Source organism: Artibeus jamaicensis, unplaced genomic scaffold, assembly GCF_021234435.1.
Source record: "Artibeus jamaicensis isolate MK-2021 breed Jamaican fruit bat unplaced genomic scaffold, CSHL_Jam_final contig_781, whole genome shotgun sequence".
NCBI lineage: Eukaryota > Metazoa > Chordata > Mammalia > Chiroptera > Phyllostomidae > Artibeus > Artibeus jamaicensis.
In genome coordinates this window covers 7228322-7241520 of record NW_026521968.1, presented here as the reverse complement: position 1 = coordinate 7241520, position 13199 = coordinate 7228322, and the positions used below count along the sequence as shown (strand labels likewise).

Below are 13199 nucleotides of genomic sequence, written 5' to 3'. Positions count from 1 at the left end.
ACCCGGAGGCTAGCTTCCTTACTACCCACTGCCTCATAAATGAGACTGAGATCCAGAAAGGGTACATATCACTTCTCTGCCATCTGGCTCAAGTGTAGTATCTGTTCTTATCAGAAAGGTTACATAATCTGTCCGGATTAATGCACTAGTCAGTAATGAGGCTAAGATTTGAACCCAGGTCCCTAGCACTATGAAGAAAGCAGGTCCTAGTGCCTATGGGAACCCTAAACCTTAAGTATGCAGTAGATGAAATACAAAAAGTCCTGAGCACTTAATTATAAAGGGTCATAAACCCTTTAAAAATGGTGAATAATGATAACTCTGTACTTAATTATAAAAATCATCTCAGGCCCTTAAACTGCTGAATCAGAATCTCCAGGGAAGGTGCCTAAAAATCTATTTTCAAAGAATTCCTGGTAGTTCTTAAGAACTGGTAAGTTTGGGAAACACTATCTAGGCTACACTCATTGTTAAAGCATCTGGGGACAAGAAAGCTAGGGTGCTGTAACAGGGGCATCATGGACTAGTGTCGTGAGTCTGATAACAGTGCAGCAGTAAGGGCCAATTTGTTCAGTATTTATTAACCGCTTCTGTATGACGGACTGTGCTAAGTACTAAGGGGAAGAGATGCTTCACTGAAGTTGGCCATTTACTTCAGATGAAGGTGTAAATGAATACAGAAGTGACTGCACAGTGTCTGGGAGTTAAATTAAGGGGTAAAAGGGACCCAACAAACAGCAAGAGCATACCCTCAGCCAATGGAAGAGGGAAAGCTGGGAAACCTAGACCTCAAGGTTCACCAGGGTGTGACACAGGAATCATCAACATTTCCCATTAACCACGCTTGAAGCCGCCTGGTGCCCCACCGTGGCCAATGTGGGAATCACACTTTGCCCTGCCCAAGGTCAGGCCCTCCAGCAAAGCTCAGTTCCGTCCCAATATATCTTCTCAACCTTCTGGTTAAACTTGCAGATCCAATACCTTTCCCACTGGTTAAGAAAAGATCTCAAAACAGACACCACTTAGTTACTCATTACACATTTATTGTACATTTTCACAATCTGGATGCGCCACAGAATTGGGGGCATGGGGTGAGGGAATGGGGGGCAGAGGACACTGGGATATTATGGGGGATCTAGAGCACAGCACCCCCACCCCAGCATCTCTCCCTACCCTTTCACACCACATTTTAGATCTCCCTGCTCCCCCTCCACACAGAAACCTTGAGTGTGGGGGAAAGAGTTGGGGGGGGGGGTTCCCTCGAGTGACAGTTTAAGGGACTGTACCCTCAGACCCCCCAAAATTGTGCCATTTAAAAAGACGTTAGACCTTTCCCCTATCACTTCACCTAAGGAGAAGACAGGTCTCTCTGGGCTCAACCACCCTGGAGAAGAGCAAGAACCTCCATCTTCTGACAAGTCCCACACACACATTGGCAGTGACTAGTACCCCCCACCCTGAATTCAGGATGGGGGCAGTCAGAGGAGCTGGGCAGTGAAGGAGGCAACACCCTCCAAACTGGGGAGGAGGGTTTTCAGTCCAACCCCCAGGAGGGCTGGGGCCAGAGGAGACTTTAGGCAGGAACTGAGAAGATTCTCTGCCCTGCTCCACTCCTCTCCAAGGCAGTGATGACCCCTCAGACATCGGCAGCCACCTCTCCCAAAAGAGATCAGATTGTGGCCAACCCCCAACTCTCCTGGTGGGAGGAGGATGGGGAAGATCAGACAGATGGGAGGGAGGGTGACCCCATGGGAATGTCAGTTGAGCACCCCACATGAAAACTGGGGATCAGGAATGTGGGGAGAAACTCCATGTGGCAGAATTATTGGTCCATCATAACACACTGAACTCCAAGACACTTACACACCAGCTCCAGGGAGGGAGAGGAGGGGACAAGAGGTTTGGAAAATGGGGGTAGAGGAGGCAAACTGGACTACAGGGGTTAGGCGATGATTCTGGGGGCCAGAACAGCCTGGCTCCCCAAAAGCCCAGGCTCCCCACCACCTACAAATAATGTCATGCAAATAAAACTGTGATACAGTGACCAATGAGGACTAATTCCTCAGTGGAAAAAAACAAACTAACCAATCAACCACGGGTTGAAAGAATGAACAGAAGAGTGATGAACAAAAAGGAAGGAAACCAAAAGGGATGCCAGTATGCAAATGAATGCTAATTAACATGCTGGGAGCTCCCAGACCTTGGGATTCTTAGGGCCAAGTGGGATACACCAGTCTCAGAGCCTCCCAAATAATGCAAAGATGCACCTAGGGAGGCCTGGACAATTGCTTTTTGTTTTTGTTTTTTGTAGGGAGGGTGGGGGTATGGGGAAGGCCAGGGTGGGAGGAAGGATCAGCCAAATCCAAGGAAAGGAGAGGAAGAGGGACTATTGCATAGCAGATGCAAATGAAGGGACTTGGGGCTGGTCAGGAAAACAGGGAAAGGGAAGGAAGGAAAGAGAAAGGTGATGGGAACCTCAGGAAGGGGTGTTAAAGGACAACCAGAAAAATTTTCTAGTAATAAAACTACAAACAGACCAAATATATATAATATTATATATGTATAAATAACAGCTGGCTATTTACAGGGGGACACACACACAGACACACACATGGGTGGGGGGCTGGAAGATATGGCTGGGAGGTGGGGTAACGGCTGGGGATGGGTGGGGATGAGAGGCCCTTCTCTGGGCAGGCTCCTCAGGGGTTTAAGAGCTAAAGTAAACTATATAGACGGAAAAAGAAGGAAGAAGAGGGAGAGGGGGAAAAGAGAGGAGAGAAAGCAGTGTGTCAGGCCTGGTCCTGCTTCCACCCTCCCCACTCCCCAGCTGGCCAATATCCCTTCCCCTCTGGGCCTCAGACTATCCACATGTAAAGCAAGGGGGCTGGATGGGTGGGTTCTAAGGTCTCTTCAACCCCATGCCATGGCCTCTGAAACCAGGACCGCTTAAACAGTGGCTCCCTAGCCATGTCTCAATTCCCCCAGGCTTTTCCTGCTCTCTAGCCCCCAATTCCAGGGTTCCCAGACTGGGGTCTTAGGCACAACAGGTCCTCAAGGGAGCGGTGCGGATCTACCAGCTTTCCTGTTTCCAAAAATCTTAGAATAATTGCCTACAACCAAAGTGCAGACTAAACAACATCAAACTTTTGGGCTCTAGATGAATCAGAGCCACCAATGGCAGCTTTATATGCTTTTTGCTGAATATGTGCTTTTTGCAGAACTCGTGGGGGAAACCTCTCCAAAGAAAAGGGCACTACCCACTCCTACCATACTCACCAATGATGATGATGAGGATGATGGCGCAAATCACTCCCAAGATGATCATCATCTGGAGGTGGGAGGGGAGAGTCAGTGAGACGGACCATGAAACCCCCATTCACCCACCAGTCCTTCTAACTGGTTCCACCCTTACCTTGAGGTTTTTCCACCAGTATTTGCGCTTGAGCTTGGCTGCACTTGTTTCAAACTGGGAGGCTCCTGCCTGGAGTGCATCTGCACGGTCATCCAGCTCCGACAGCTTCTGGTCCCGCTCTAGGACCTTGTCCACATTCACCCTCATGATGTCCACCACCTAAAGAAGACCACAAGGCAGGGGGTGTGACAAGGCCCACCTCAATGAGGGCACTCTGGGACCACCATGTGCCTATATATATATATAATATGCATCCTGATGTTGCCAGGCCACACATAGATCACGTCTACCACACTTGAGCACATGCAAGACACACATATTGGGAGCATGCTGATAGCCAGACATCTCAGATGTCTAAGCAGCACCCTCTATCGAATTTCAAGCAGCCTGCCTGTCACCACGGCACATCTGCCCAGGCTGAAATACCCAGGCTAACAAGGCTAACACTTCAGGGACCTTCCAGGTGCACGCTGACAGGAATGGGGCACGGTATCTTTGTTCCAAAACTTATAAACGTGACCTGTCATCACCCCTAGCCCAAGTGGATCCCCACACTAGTTTACCAGCCCACAGGGTCCTTCCCACTGCCCTTGGCACACCCTCTCCTCCCCAACTCACCTCATCCACCTGGGCCTGTGTCTGCTGCAGTCTTCTGTTACTGGTGAGGTTTGGAGGGGGCCCAGGGGGACCTCCCTCCCCAGCCGGGGCGGCAGGGGGGGCGGTAGCAGCGGTAGCCGACCTGAGGGGCAGAAACGGAGTAAGACCCAGGGCCTGAATGCTTCGGCCCCGCAGTAAGGGCTCCGCCCATCTGCCTGTCCATCCATCTGTCCCTCCCTTCTTCCCGGGAAGAAGGCCACCCGATGGGAGCCCTGGATACCGTCTGGCCACACCAACTGAAAGATGAGTGACCTTGAATGAGACCCCCTCCCCCATCCAGGCCTCGGTTTCCCCGCCTGTTAAAAGAGGACGATCTCAGAGACAAGGTCTGGGGTCGACCCGAAATGACAGGGGCGGGGCGAGAAGGCAGACACCGGGTCTGCACCTTCCCGCAGCCACCGCCCGCGCGCAGTCACGGGCGCTGGCCCAGCCTCCGGGCGTTGGGCGCGGGTCGAACCCTGCCCCCGTCCCCAAGGCGGCGGTCGGCTCAGGCCAGTGCAGGAAGGGCAAGGGCGGTTGACTTACATGGCGGGGGCAACGGGCGCGGGACTTCGCAGCGACAGGGATGTTGGCAGCACCGGCAGGGTAGGCAGCTTGCGCTAGCTCCGACTGGCGCTGGCTGCCGGGGACGGGAAGATGGCGGCCGCACGTCACCCACATCCGGGCACTGCGGACGGGGGTGGGGCGCCTTGGTGACTGGTCCGGTGCCGGGCCGCGGGGGCGGGCCGGGGCGGGGCTGGGGGCCTGCCCGCGGAGCCGCGTCTGGGCGCAGCCGGGCCCCCCCCTCACCTCCCGCCGCTAGCCTGCTGCAGCTTCCGCACGCTCCCCGCCAGTTTGCCTCCTGGGACCAGAGACCACACAGCTTCCCCCAAGCCTCTAAATCAGTCCGCGCCCCACACAGCCCAAGGTCTCACCCTCTAGCCAGGTCCCAATGCCTGGTGACTCGTCTTCAGCTCTTGGAACGGGCTGGGGGTGGGAAGTCAGAAAGGGTAAGTACAGGTCCCAGGGCAATGAGAATAGCTGGGACCCTGGTGCTGAGGTAGAGTTGGGAACCACCTTGCAGGGGGATGTCCCAAAGGAGGTCTGGGGCCCATGGGCCCTCAGTAGGAAACTATGAAGGAAAGGATATGAGGCAGGCCCTTCCCCCACATCCTAGCTAAGTCACTGCGGTGTGAAAGTTACCCCTCCACACAACCGGAGTTCAGACCAGGGGTGCTTGGCAGGCTAGGCCCGACTGAGGTAAGGCAAGCTTAGAACCCCAGGGAGGAGGGTATGAGGCGTCCTCGCGGTGGGGCTGCTTCATTTACGTGATGGCTGCGGACTGGCTAAAGCCTAGCTCTGGCCCAGAGTTGGGTCATCTACCCTGGCTTCAAGGAGAGGCATCAGCCTTTTTCCCCAGGCCCTACAGCCTTTGTTTTGTTTTGTTTGTTGTTTTGATGAAAAGAGAATAACAGGCAAAGGGGGTGCCTGTAGTACCCAGGTTACAAGGTTTATACTTTACATGCATATTGGCCTCATAGATATGACCTTGGATAGTTCCAGCCCTGTCTCTGGGCTTAAAATACATTATCTGTGTAGGCAGGAAATGTATATTTGTTACATGGCTTGATCTGGAACTTGGTGGAGAAGATTATCCATGGCCCCTTCCATCCCTGATTGATCTCTCCTTAGGTTTTATTAACAGACCCACCAGCTGTACATACCCACCCAGCTCATTCCCAGCAGGCCTGGCACCTCAACTAAGAGAAGTAGGGACACATGAACTGCCTATCTGGTGGTGTGGGTGAAGGCAAGTTTCAGGTGATGAAGGAGGCCTCTTAGGGGAGCCCCAGTGGGGGTCCTCGCTGTGTCCCTAGAAGGGGAGAGGGGATGCTGGTGGTCTTTGTCTCTGAGACAAACAGGAGCCAGCTTCTTCCCTCTCCCACCCAGGCTTTCCAGACCCTCCAGGTTTGAGAACCTTCCTCATGCAGCATCCCATCCCCTTCTAACAGAAGCCTGGGGACTCCTGTGTCACCAGAGGTGTCATTTCCTAGCTGTCTGGGTGAGGTGAGTGAGCAGGGAGCCTATGTATTGGGTGTGGGGACTCAGCAGATCTCAGATAAGATGCTCTCAACTCCATCCTCCTCTGAGGAGCAGCCACTTCCCCAGTCCTTGTGCAGGGATACACAATGTCTGATGGCTCAGCCTATGTGAAAAAGAAAAGAGCAGCTTCCATGATGGCCTTAGATTCTGCTGTGGGGTGTTAGCTCTTGTGTTTTGGCCTCAAGACTACTCTACTCTCTAACCAGAGAACAGTGATAGCTAATTCTACACTTTTTAGTTCAAAAGCCACTGTATCTTTGTCTAAGGGAAGGGTGGAAGGAGGTACAAATAGGCAGAGCACCCCCTCCAACCCTGCCCCAATATCGTCCCTGCACCAGCTGTAGAGAAACTAGTGGAGGACTCGTCATGATGTTAGTGGTTTAGGAATGATTCCCATTTCCACCCATGGCGGAGTCCAGTACATGGAAAGGACAGAATGCGAAATAAATTTCCTGAAGTGTGTGGCTTGGAAAGCTGGCAAATTGCTATCGAGCTATTGGATCCTGGGGGGGGGCGGGGGGGAGGAACAGCAGCGACATAGAAGTGAGGGCATGTGTGATCCATGAAGTCAGGAACTGGGACGATTTATCTCAGAGAGAGGACTCTCAGTGAGCAGCCCCTCCCCTGCATCCTGTGCTGTGGTGTTAAGGAACTGCCCAAATTTGGATCAATGGTAGAGACGGCAGGGGGAAAGGCGGGATGACAGAGCTTACCTGAAAATGAATAAGAGGATGTTTTCTTCGAGCAGGTAGAATGGAAACCCAAATAAGGGTGAGTTGAACTAAAGAAAAATGAGATAATTGTATAACTGAGAGCTGGCTTCTATATTCACCTTCTTCAGGGGCTGTTAGCTGAATCTCAGGGCCCACTCCCAACGCTTATTCAAAGGATGAAGGAGGGGGCCCTGTGGGGGCAACTTTCTCTCGAGTCCCCCCGAGTGCCACAGACAAAAATGCATGTAGTTGAGTCATGATGGGATCTGCTTGGGGAGGAGAAGTGGGCAGTGACCAGTTTCTCGGGGGAGACAATGGCCAGCTGCGGCCAGTTCCTCCAAGGACAAAAAGGCCCCAAGCCCCCCTGCTCCATAGCCTTTTATTGGGTTCTAATATGAAAGAATACAGGGCGGCAAGAATCAAACAGTAGATGACATTTCAAAGAAATCTGAGGGCTTAGTCTGAGTCAGTGTCTGTCAGGAAGAGAGTTGTAGAAACTTTGGGAGTCATACTTATTTCCTCTCGGACCCTTATATGAATGAAAGTGCTCTTAGCAGAGCAGATTTCACAGGTTTATCAGCAAGTCTTTGTGATGCCAGATTTTTCCCCAGGACACACTTTAGGAAGGCAAGGAGCTGTACCCCTCCCCAACAGGTATTCAGGTTTAAGGGGATTAGAGGCAAGAAGCACTCTCCCAGAGAACATGGGGACTCGGGCTATGTCAAAGCTGGTGTTACCGAACAAGAGGTCCGAGGGAGGGGCAATACAATATTTGGCCTACCTAGGGATGCCAAAAACTGCTATACAACAGGGGCCCCTCCCAAGGACAAAATACTAATATCTACTGGGTTCTCCTGTCCGCCACCAATTGGAATGACATCTCTCAATGCCAGAGATTTGTGAAAAGGAAACAAAATGTTTATTTAATGCTATTTAGGCTTAATGCCTCCACTAAAATACTAAAGTCCTTTAGGGTATCCACCTACACCCACACAGCTCCCGCTTCTCCCACTGTCCCAACTCTGGGTACAGTAAATCAGGAAAAGAGCACACGTCTGTTTTTCAGGCCGCTGGCACCGTCAGCTGTGTCACTGTGCAGGATCTCGAGTTAATCCAAAGTACTGTGGTACCCTCTCACGGTCCACTGGCAAGAGTTCTTTGTACCCAGTTCCAGTCAAAGTCTCTCTTGCTTTCTAGGCCACGCGGCCAGAGGGGGCATCCCAAAGCCGAGAGGGCCTCTTCTACCAAAGCTGCAGGGGTTCGCACTCCACCAAAAGCATGTGGCTTTCTTCTTCACCTGGCTGCAGGAATCTCCATTCTGGCAAAGCTGCGTGGTTTTCCCTTTCACCTGGGAAAGAGGGGGTCCGCACTCTGCCAAAACCACATGGCTCCCTCTTTCACCTCACCAAGAGGGGGTCCTCACTCTGCTGAAACCGCGTGGCTCTCTTACATGACTGCAGGGGTCCTCACTCTGCCCCCAACTGCGTGGCTCTCTCTTCATCTGGCCAAGCAGGGACCCTTCATTTCCCGGAGCCAGTCTTTTCCAAGCTCTCAAGCAGGCCCTCACTCAGGGGCACAGCCCCTAGTTACCTTCTGGGAAGAAGCCACTCCCTTCTCCCTGGCTCAAAACTTGGCCACAGCTATTTAACATATCTATGAAACCAGTTAAAGGTCAGAGATATGTTAAATAATCATTCCAGAGGTTAGCTGCAAAACTGTTGCTATGCAAAATAGCTCTCAATGGCCCTGGCTCTATTTGTCTCTTCCCCCTGGGGGTGTGTGTGAGGACATCTTATATGTCTCTCCAATATTCCTATACGCTTTGAATTCTAGACACCATTCCAAATCTTTTTTTGCCCCCCACCCCCCCGCCGCTGCACCCTGTATCACCAGGGGGGTGAGAGTCCACTGCTCTTTGTTGCAAACCACCCCCCCCCCCAGTCCTTCCATGAAGGCCTCCCAAGTGATCGAATCTGGCTTAGGTTGCCTCCCGCAGTGAGGGGTCTTACCCATCATTGACTTCTCACCAAGCTTTGGGGGCAGGGAGAGGAAACTGAGGTAACGTTTGCTACCAGAGGCAGGCTTTGTCTCCTGCACTGGCATTCCAAAGGTTGTCTCTCACCCTTAGCCACAAGAGGTCGAGATATAATTCTTAAAACCAGGCAGAGCGGTCTACAACAGGGCCCAAGCATACTTCTGACAAGTACCTCTGGTGATTCCAATGTAAGCACTTTAATAAAGTTTTTCATTTTTTATTTTTGCCTGTTTTAACACACTGGCTGAGAAGTTGGGATGAAAGGGGGCTTGGTCATTTCTACAGATTCATGGACTTCCTCCATCCACATGAGTCAAACAAGACCAAAGCCTTAATTAATTTCAGAGACCTTGTGTGTCCCTCATCATAGCTTATAAATCAAGGCCTCCTAATTAGGAAAAATGAAGCATGCCCTTGGGAGTGCTGCTTGGAATACAGACCCAGGGGCTAGCACCACCACCATCCAATTAGCTGCTCAAAACTTGTGACCTCTGGCTGAGCCAGTCGGGAAGGATCTGGGGCTGCCTGCCAAGCCCTGGGCTCCTGGAAGGAAGAGAAACTACCAGGGACCTACTGTGTACCAGGGGCTTTACAGGGATTGCCACATGTGCTCAGGTTTTTAAATACACAAATGATGTGACTGACTGCATTCTCCTTGCAAAATATTAAAACATTACACATAAAGTTCCTTTGGTCACCCCCAACTCATTTGTATTTTTGTTTACTTTCTGGAAGGTTCCAGTGTAGCCTCCCTTCTTGGAAAAAAAAGTTTTGTTATATTTATCTATTTTTTTAATTTCCAAAATACAATATCTCCCTCATCTCACTGAGGTTAATATTTTTAAATTTAACATTAGATTTTATTTATTTGTAATTTAAATTTTTCAATTATAATTAATATGTAATATTATATTAATTTCAGGTGTATAACCCAGTGATTAGACATTTATATAACTTATGAAGTGATCACCCCAATAGATCTATCACTCATCTAATATCATACACAGTTTTTTATTTTTTTTAAATAGCTATATGATACTGTTCATAGTAAGGTGTGATAAGTTCATTTTGCTGCTTTTTAAAAAAAGATTTAATTTATTTTTTTTAGAGAGGAGAAGGGAGGGAGAATGAAAGGGAGTGAAACATCAATGTATGGTTGCCTCTCGTACGCCCCCAACTGGGGACCTGGCCTGCAACACAGGCATGTGACCCTTGATTCGCAGGCTGGCACTCAATCTGCTGAGCCACACCAGCCAGGGCCACAGTTTGTTTTTTTTTTCAAGGTTTTATTTATTTCTAGAGAGAGGGAAAGGGAGGGAGAAAGAGAGGGAGAAAACATCGATGTGTGAGAGACACATTGACTGGTTGCCTCTCACACGCCTACAACTGGACACCCAGCCAGCAACCCAGGTATGTACCCTGACTGGGAATCTAACCAGCAACCTTGTGGTTCACAGGCCGACACTCAACCCACTGAGCCACACCAGCCAGGGCACCACACACAGATATTACAGTATTATTGACTATATTCCCTATGTTGTACCTTACATTCCCATGACTCTTGAAACTACCAATTTATACTTCTTAATCCCTTCACCATTTCACCATTCATTCTTCAACCCTCCTCCCACTGGGCAGTTGTCAAAATGCTCTCTATCTATGAGTCTGTTTCTGTCCTACTTGTTTATTTTATTTTTTAGATTTCACCCATAAGTGGAATCATGTGGCATTTGTCTTTTTCTGTCTGATTTATATCACTCAGCACAATACCCTTTAGGCCTATCCATGTTGTTGTAATGGCAAGATTTGAGGGGTTTTTTTTAGATTTTATTTCTTTTTTTAGAGAGAGGGGAAGGGAGGGAGAAAGAGAAACATTAATGTGTGGTTGCCTCTCACATGTCCCCCACCGGGGACCTGGCCCACAACCCAGGCATGTGCCCTGACTGGGAATCTAACCGGCAACCTTGTGATTCGCAGCCCATGCTCAATCCACTGAGCTATACCATCCAGGGCAAGATTTGATTCTTTTTTTATGACTGAATCATATCCTATTGTATATATGCACCATTTGTTTTTTATTCACTCATCTATTGATGGACACTTAGGTTGCTTTCATGTCTTAACCATTGTAAATAATACCAAAATGAACATATGGGTTCATATGTCTTTTTTGATTTAGTATTTAAGGTTTCTTTGCAGTAGTTCCACCCAGAAATGAGATTTCTGGGTCCTTTTGTTTTTCTTGTCATATAACCTTTGTTTTAAAAGTTCTATTTTGTCTATTTTGTTATTGTTTTTATTTTCATGAAGTATCTTTTCCCATCCCTTTACTTTCTGAGAAGTTGGGATGAAAAGGGTCTGGGTCATTCCATCTGAAATAAGTCTCTTATGTAAGGAAGGATCTTATTTTATTATCCATTCAGCCACCTTCTGTCTTTTGATTGGAACATTTAATTATTTATAGATAATGTATTTATTGCCTTTTGTTTACATTTTCTAATCTTTTTCTTAAAGTAGACCCTTTAACATTTCTTGTAGTACTCATTTAGTGTTGTTGAACTCCTTTAGCTTTTTCTTATCTGGAAAGTTCTTTATTTGTCCTTTTTAAAAATATATCTATTTTATTGATTATGCCATTACAGTTTTCCTATTCCCCCCCTTCATTCCCCTCCACCCTGCACACCCCCTCCCCTACTATTCCCCCCTTTAGTTTATGTCCACCTGTCTCAAGTTCTTTAGATTCTATATTTCCCATACTATTCTTGCCCTCTCCTCTATTTTCCACCTACCATCTATGCTACGTATTCTCTGTACCTTCTCCCTCCTTCTCCTTCTCCCACTCCCCTGTTGCTAACCCTCCATGTGATCTCCATTTCTATGGTTCTGCTCCTGATCTAGCTGTCCTCTTAGTTTGCTTTTGTTTTAGCTGTGGTTGTTAATTGTGAGTTTGCTGTCCTTTCACTGTTGATCTTTTTTATCTTCTTTTTCTTAGGTAAGTCCCTTTAACATTTCATATAATAAGGGCTTGGTGATGATGAACTCCTTGAACTTGACCTTATCTGAGAAGCACTTTATCTGTCCTTCCATTCTAAATGAAAGCTTTGCTGGATAGAGCAGTCTTGGTTGTAGGTCTTTGGATTTCATGACTTGGAATACTTCTTTCCAGCCCCTTCTTGTAAGGTCTCTTTTGAGAAATCAGCTGACAGTCTGATGGGAACTCCTTTGTAGGTGACTATCCCCTTATCTCTTGCTGCTTCTAGGATTCTCTCCTCTTTAATCTTGGCTAATGTAATTCTGATGTGCCTTGGTGTGTTCCTTCTTGGGTCCAAGTTCTTTGGGACTCTCTGAGCTTCCTGGTTTTCCTGGAAGTCTATTTCCTTTGCCAGATTGGGGAAGTTCTCCTTTATTATTTGTTCAAATAAGTTTTCCACTTGTTGCTCTTCCTCTTCCCCTGCTGGTACCCCTATAATTCGGATGTTGGAACATTTAAAGACGTCCTGAAGGTTACTAAGCCTGTCCTCATTTTTTTGAATTCTTGTTTCTTCATTCTTTTCTGTTTGATCATTTTTTTCTTCCTTCTGGTCCACTCCCTTGATTTGAGTCCCAGTTTCCTTTCCATCACTATTGGTTTCCTGTGCATTTCCCTTCATTTCCATTAGTTTAGCCTTCATTTGTTCCTCTAATTTGCGACTAAAATCAACCAGTTCTGTGAGCATCTTGATCACCAGTGTTTTGAACTGTGCATCTGAAAGGTTAGCTATCTCTTGGTTGCTTAGATTTACTGGCTCTGGGGCTTTGAGCTCTTTTTCTGTTTGAACCATAATGTTTTGGTCTTTTCATGCCTGTTAGGTGTGAGGGGCAGAGCCCTAGGTGTTTCCCAGGACGGGACAACTCAGTTGCTGGGTTGTGATGCTGTATGTGGGGGCGGGGTCAGAGAGGGGCAAGGGTGCTTGTTCCCCTCTCTCTGATTTCTGTCCCCTCTGCAGCTTCCCACAAGCAAATTGGGCCCTTCTGGTTCTAGTTCCCAGGTGTGTGGGCTTGTGCACCCTCCAGGACCCTTTGGTTCTCTCCAATAAACTCTCTGTGAGCCTGGGAGTTTCTTCCCAGTACCTCAACCGTGAAACTTTTTCCATTTGGTGCTTTTAGGCTTTAATTCCCATTGCTGGGGCCCTAGCCTGCACAGTCTGTCTCACTGCTCACTCCTTCACCTGGTTCATCTGAGTGTGAATGTGTGACCGCGGTCAGTCAGCCACCTTGGGCCCCCACTGGGTCCACCCATTTCCGCCCCACACCTGGGATC

General features: G+C 48.6%; 1 protein-coding gene across 3 annotated transcripts; it reads right to left on the bottom strand.

Moving 5' to 3' along the window:
- Window positions 1–1022: 1022 nt before the first annotated feature.
- On the bottom strand, window positions 1023–4729 carry VAMP2 (vesicle associated membrane protein 2). 3 transcript variants are annotated; one of them, XM_037164981.2, is made up of 5 exons: window positions 4595–4729; window positions 4031–4151; window positions 3413–3571; window positions 3277–3328; window positions 1023–1696 (listed from the first exon to the last, which is right to left on the bottom strand). In XM_037164981.2, coding segments are annotated over exons 1-5 (552 nt in total). In that variant the 5' UTR covers window positions 4597–4729; the 3' UTR covers window positions 1023–1478. The 3 variants fall into 3 exon arrangements, with proteins under 3 accessions (XP_037020876.1, XP_037020878.1, XP_037020877.1); XM_037164983.2 differs by lacking the exon at window positions 1023–1696 and adding an exon at window positions 2548–2724 and having other exon boundaries at window positions 4595–4727; XM_037164982.2 differs by lacking the exon at window positions 1023–1696 and having other exon boundaries at window positions 2548–3328; window positions 4595–4728.
- Between the last annotated feature and the right edge of the window lie 8470 nt (window positions 4730–13199).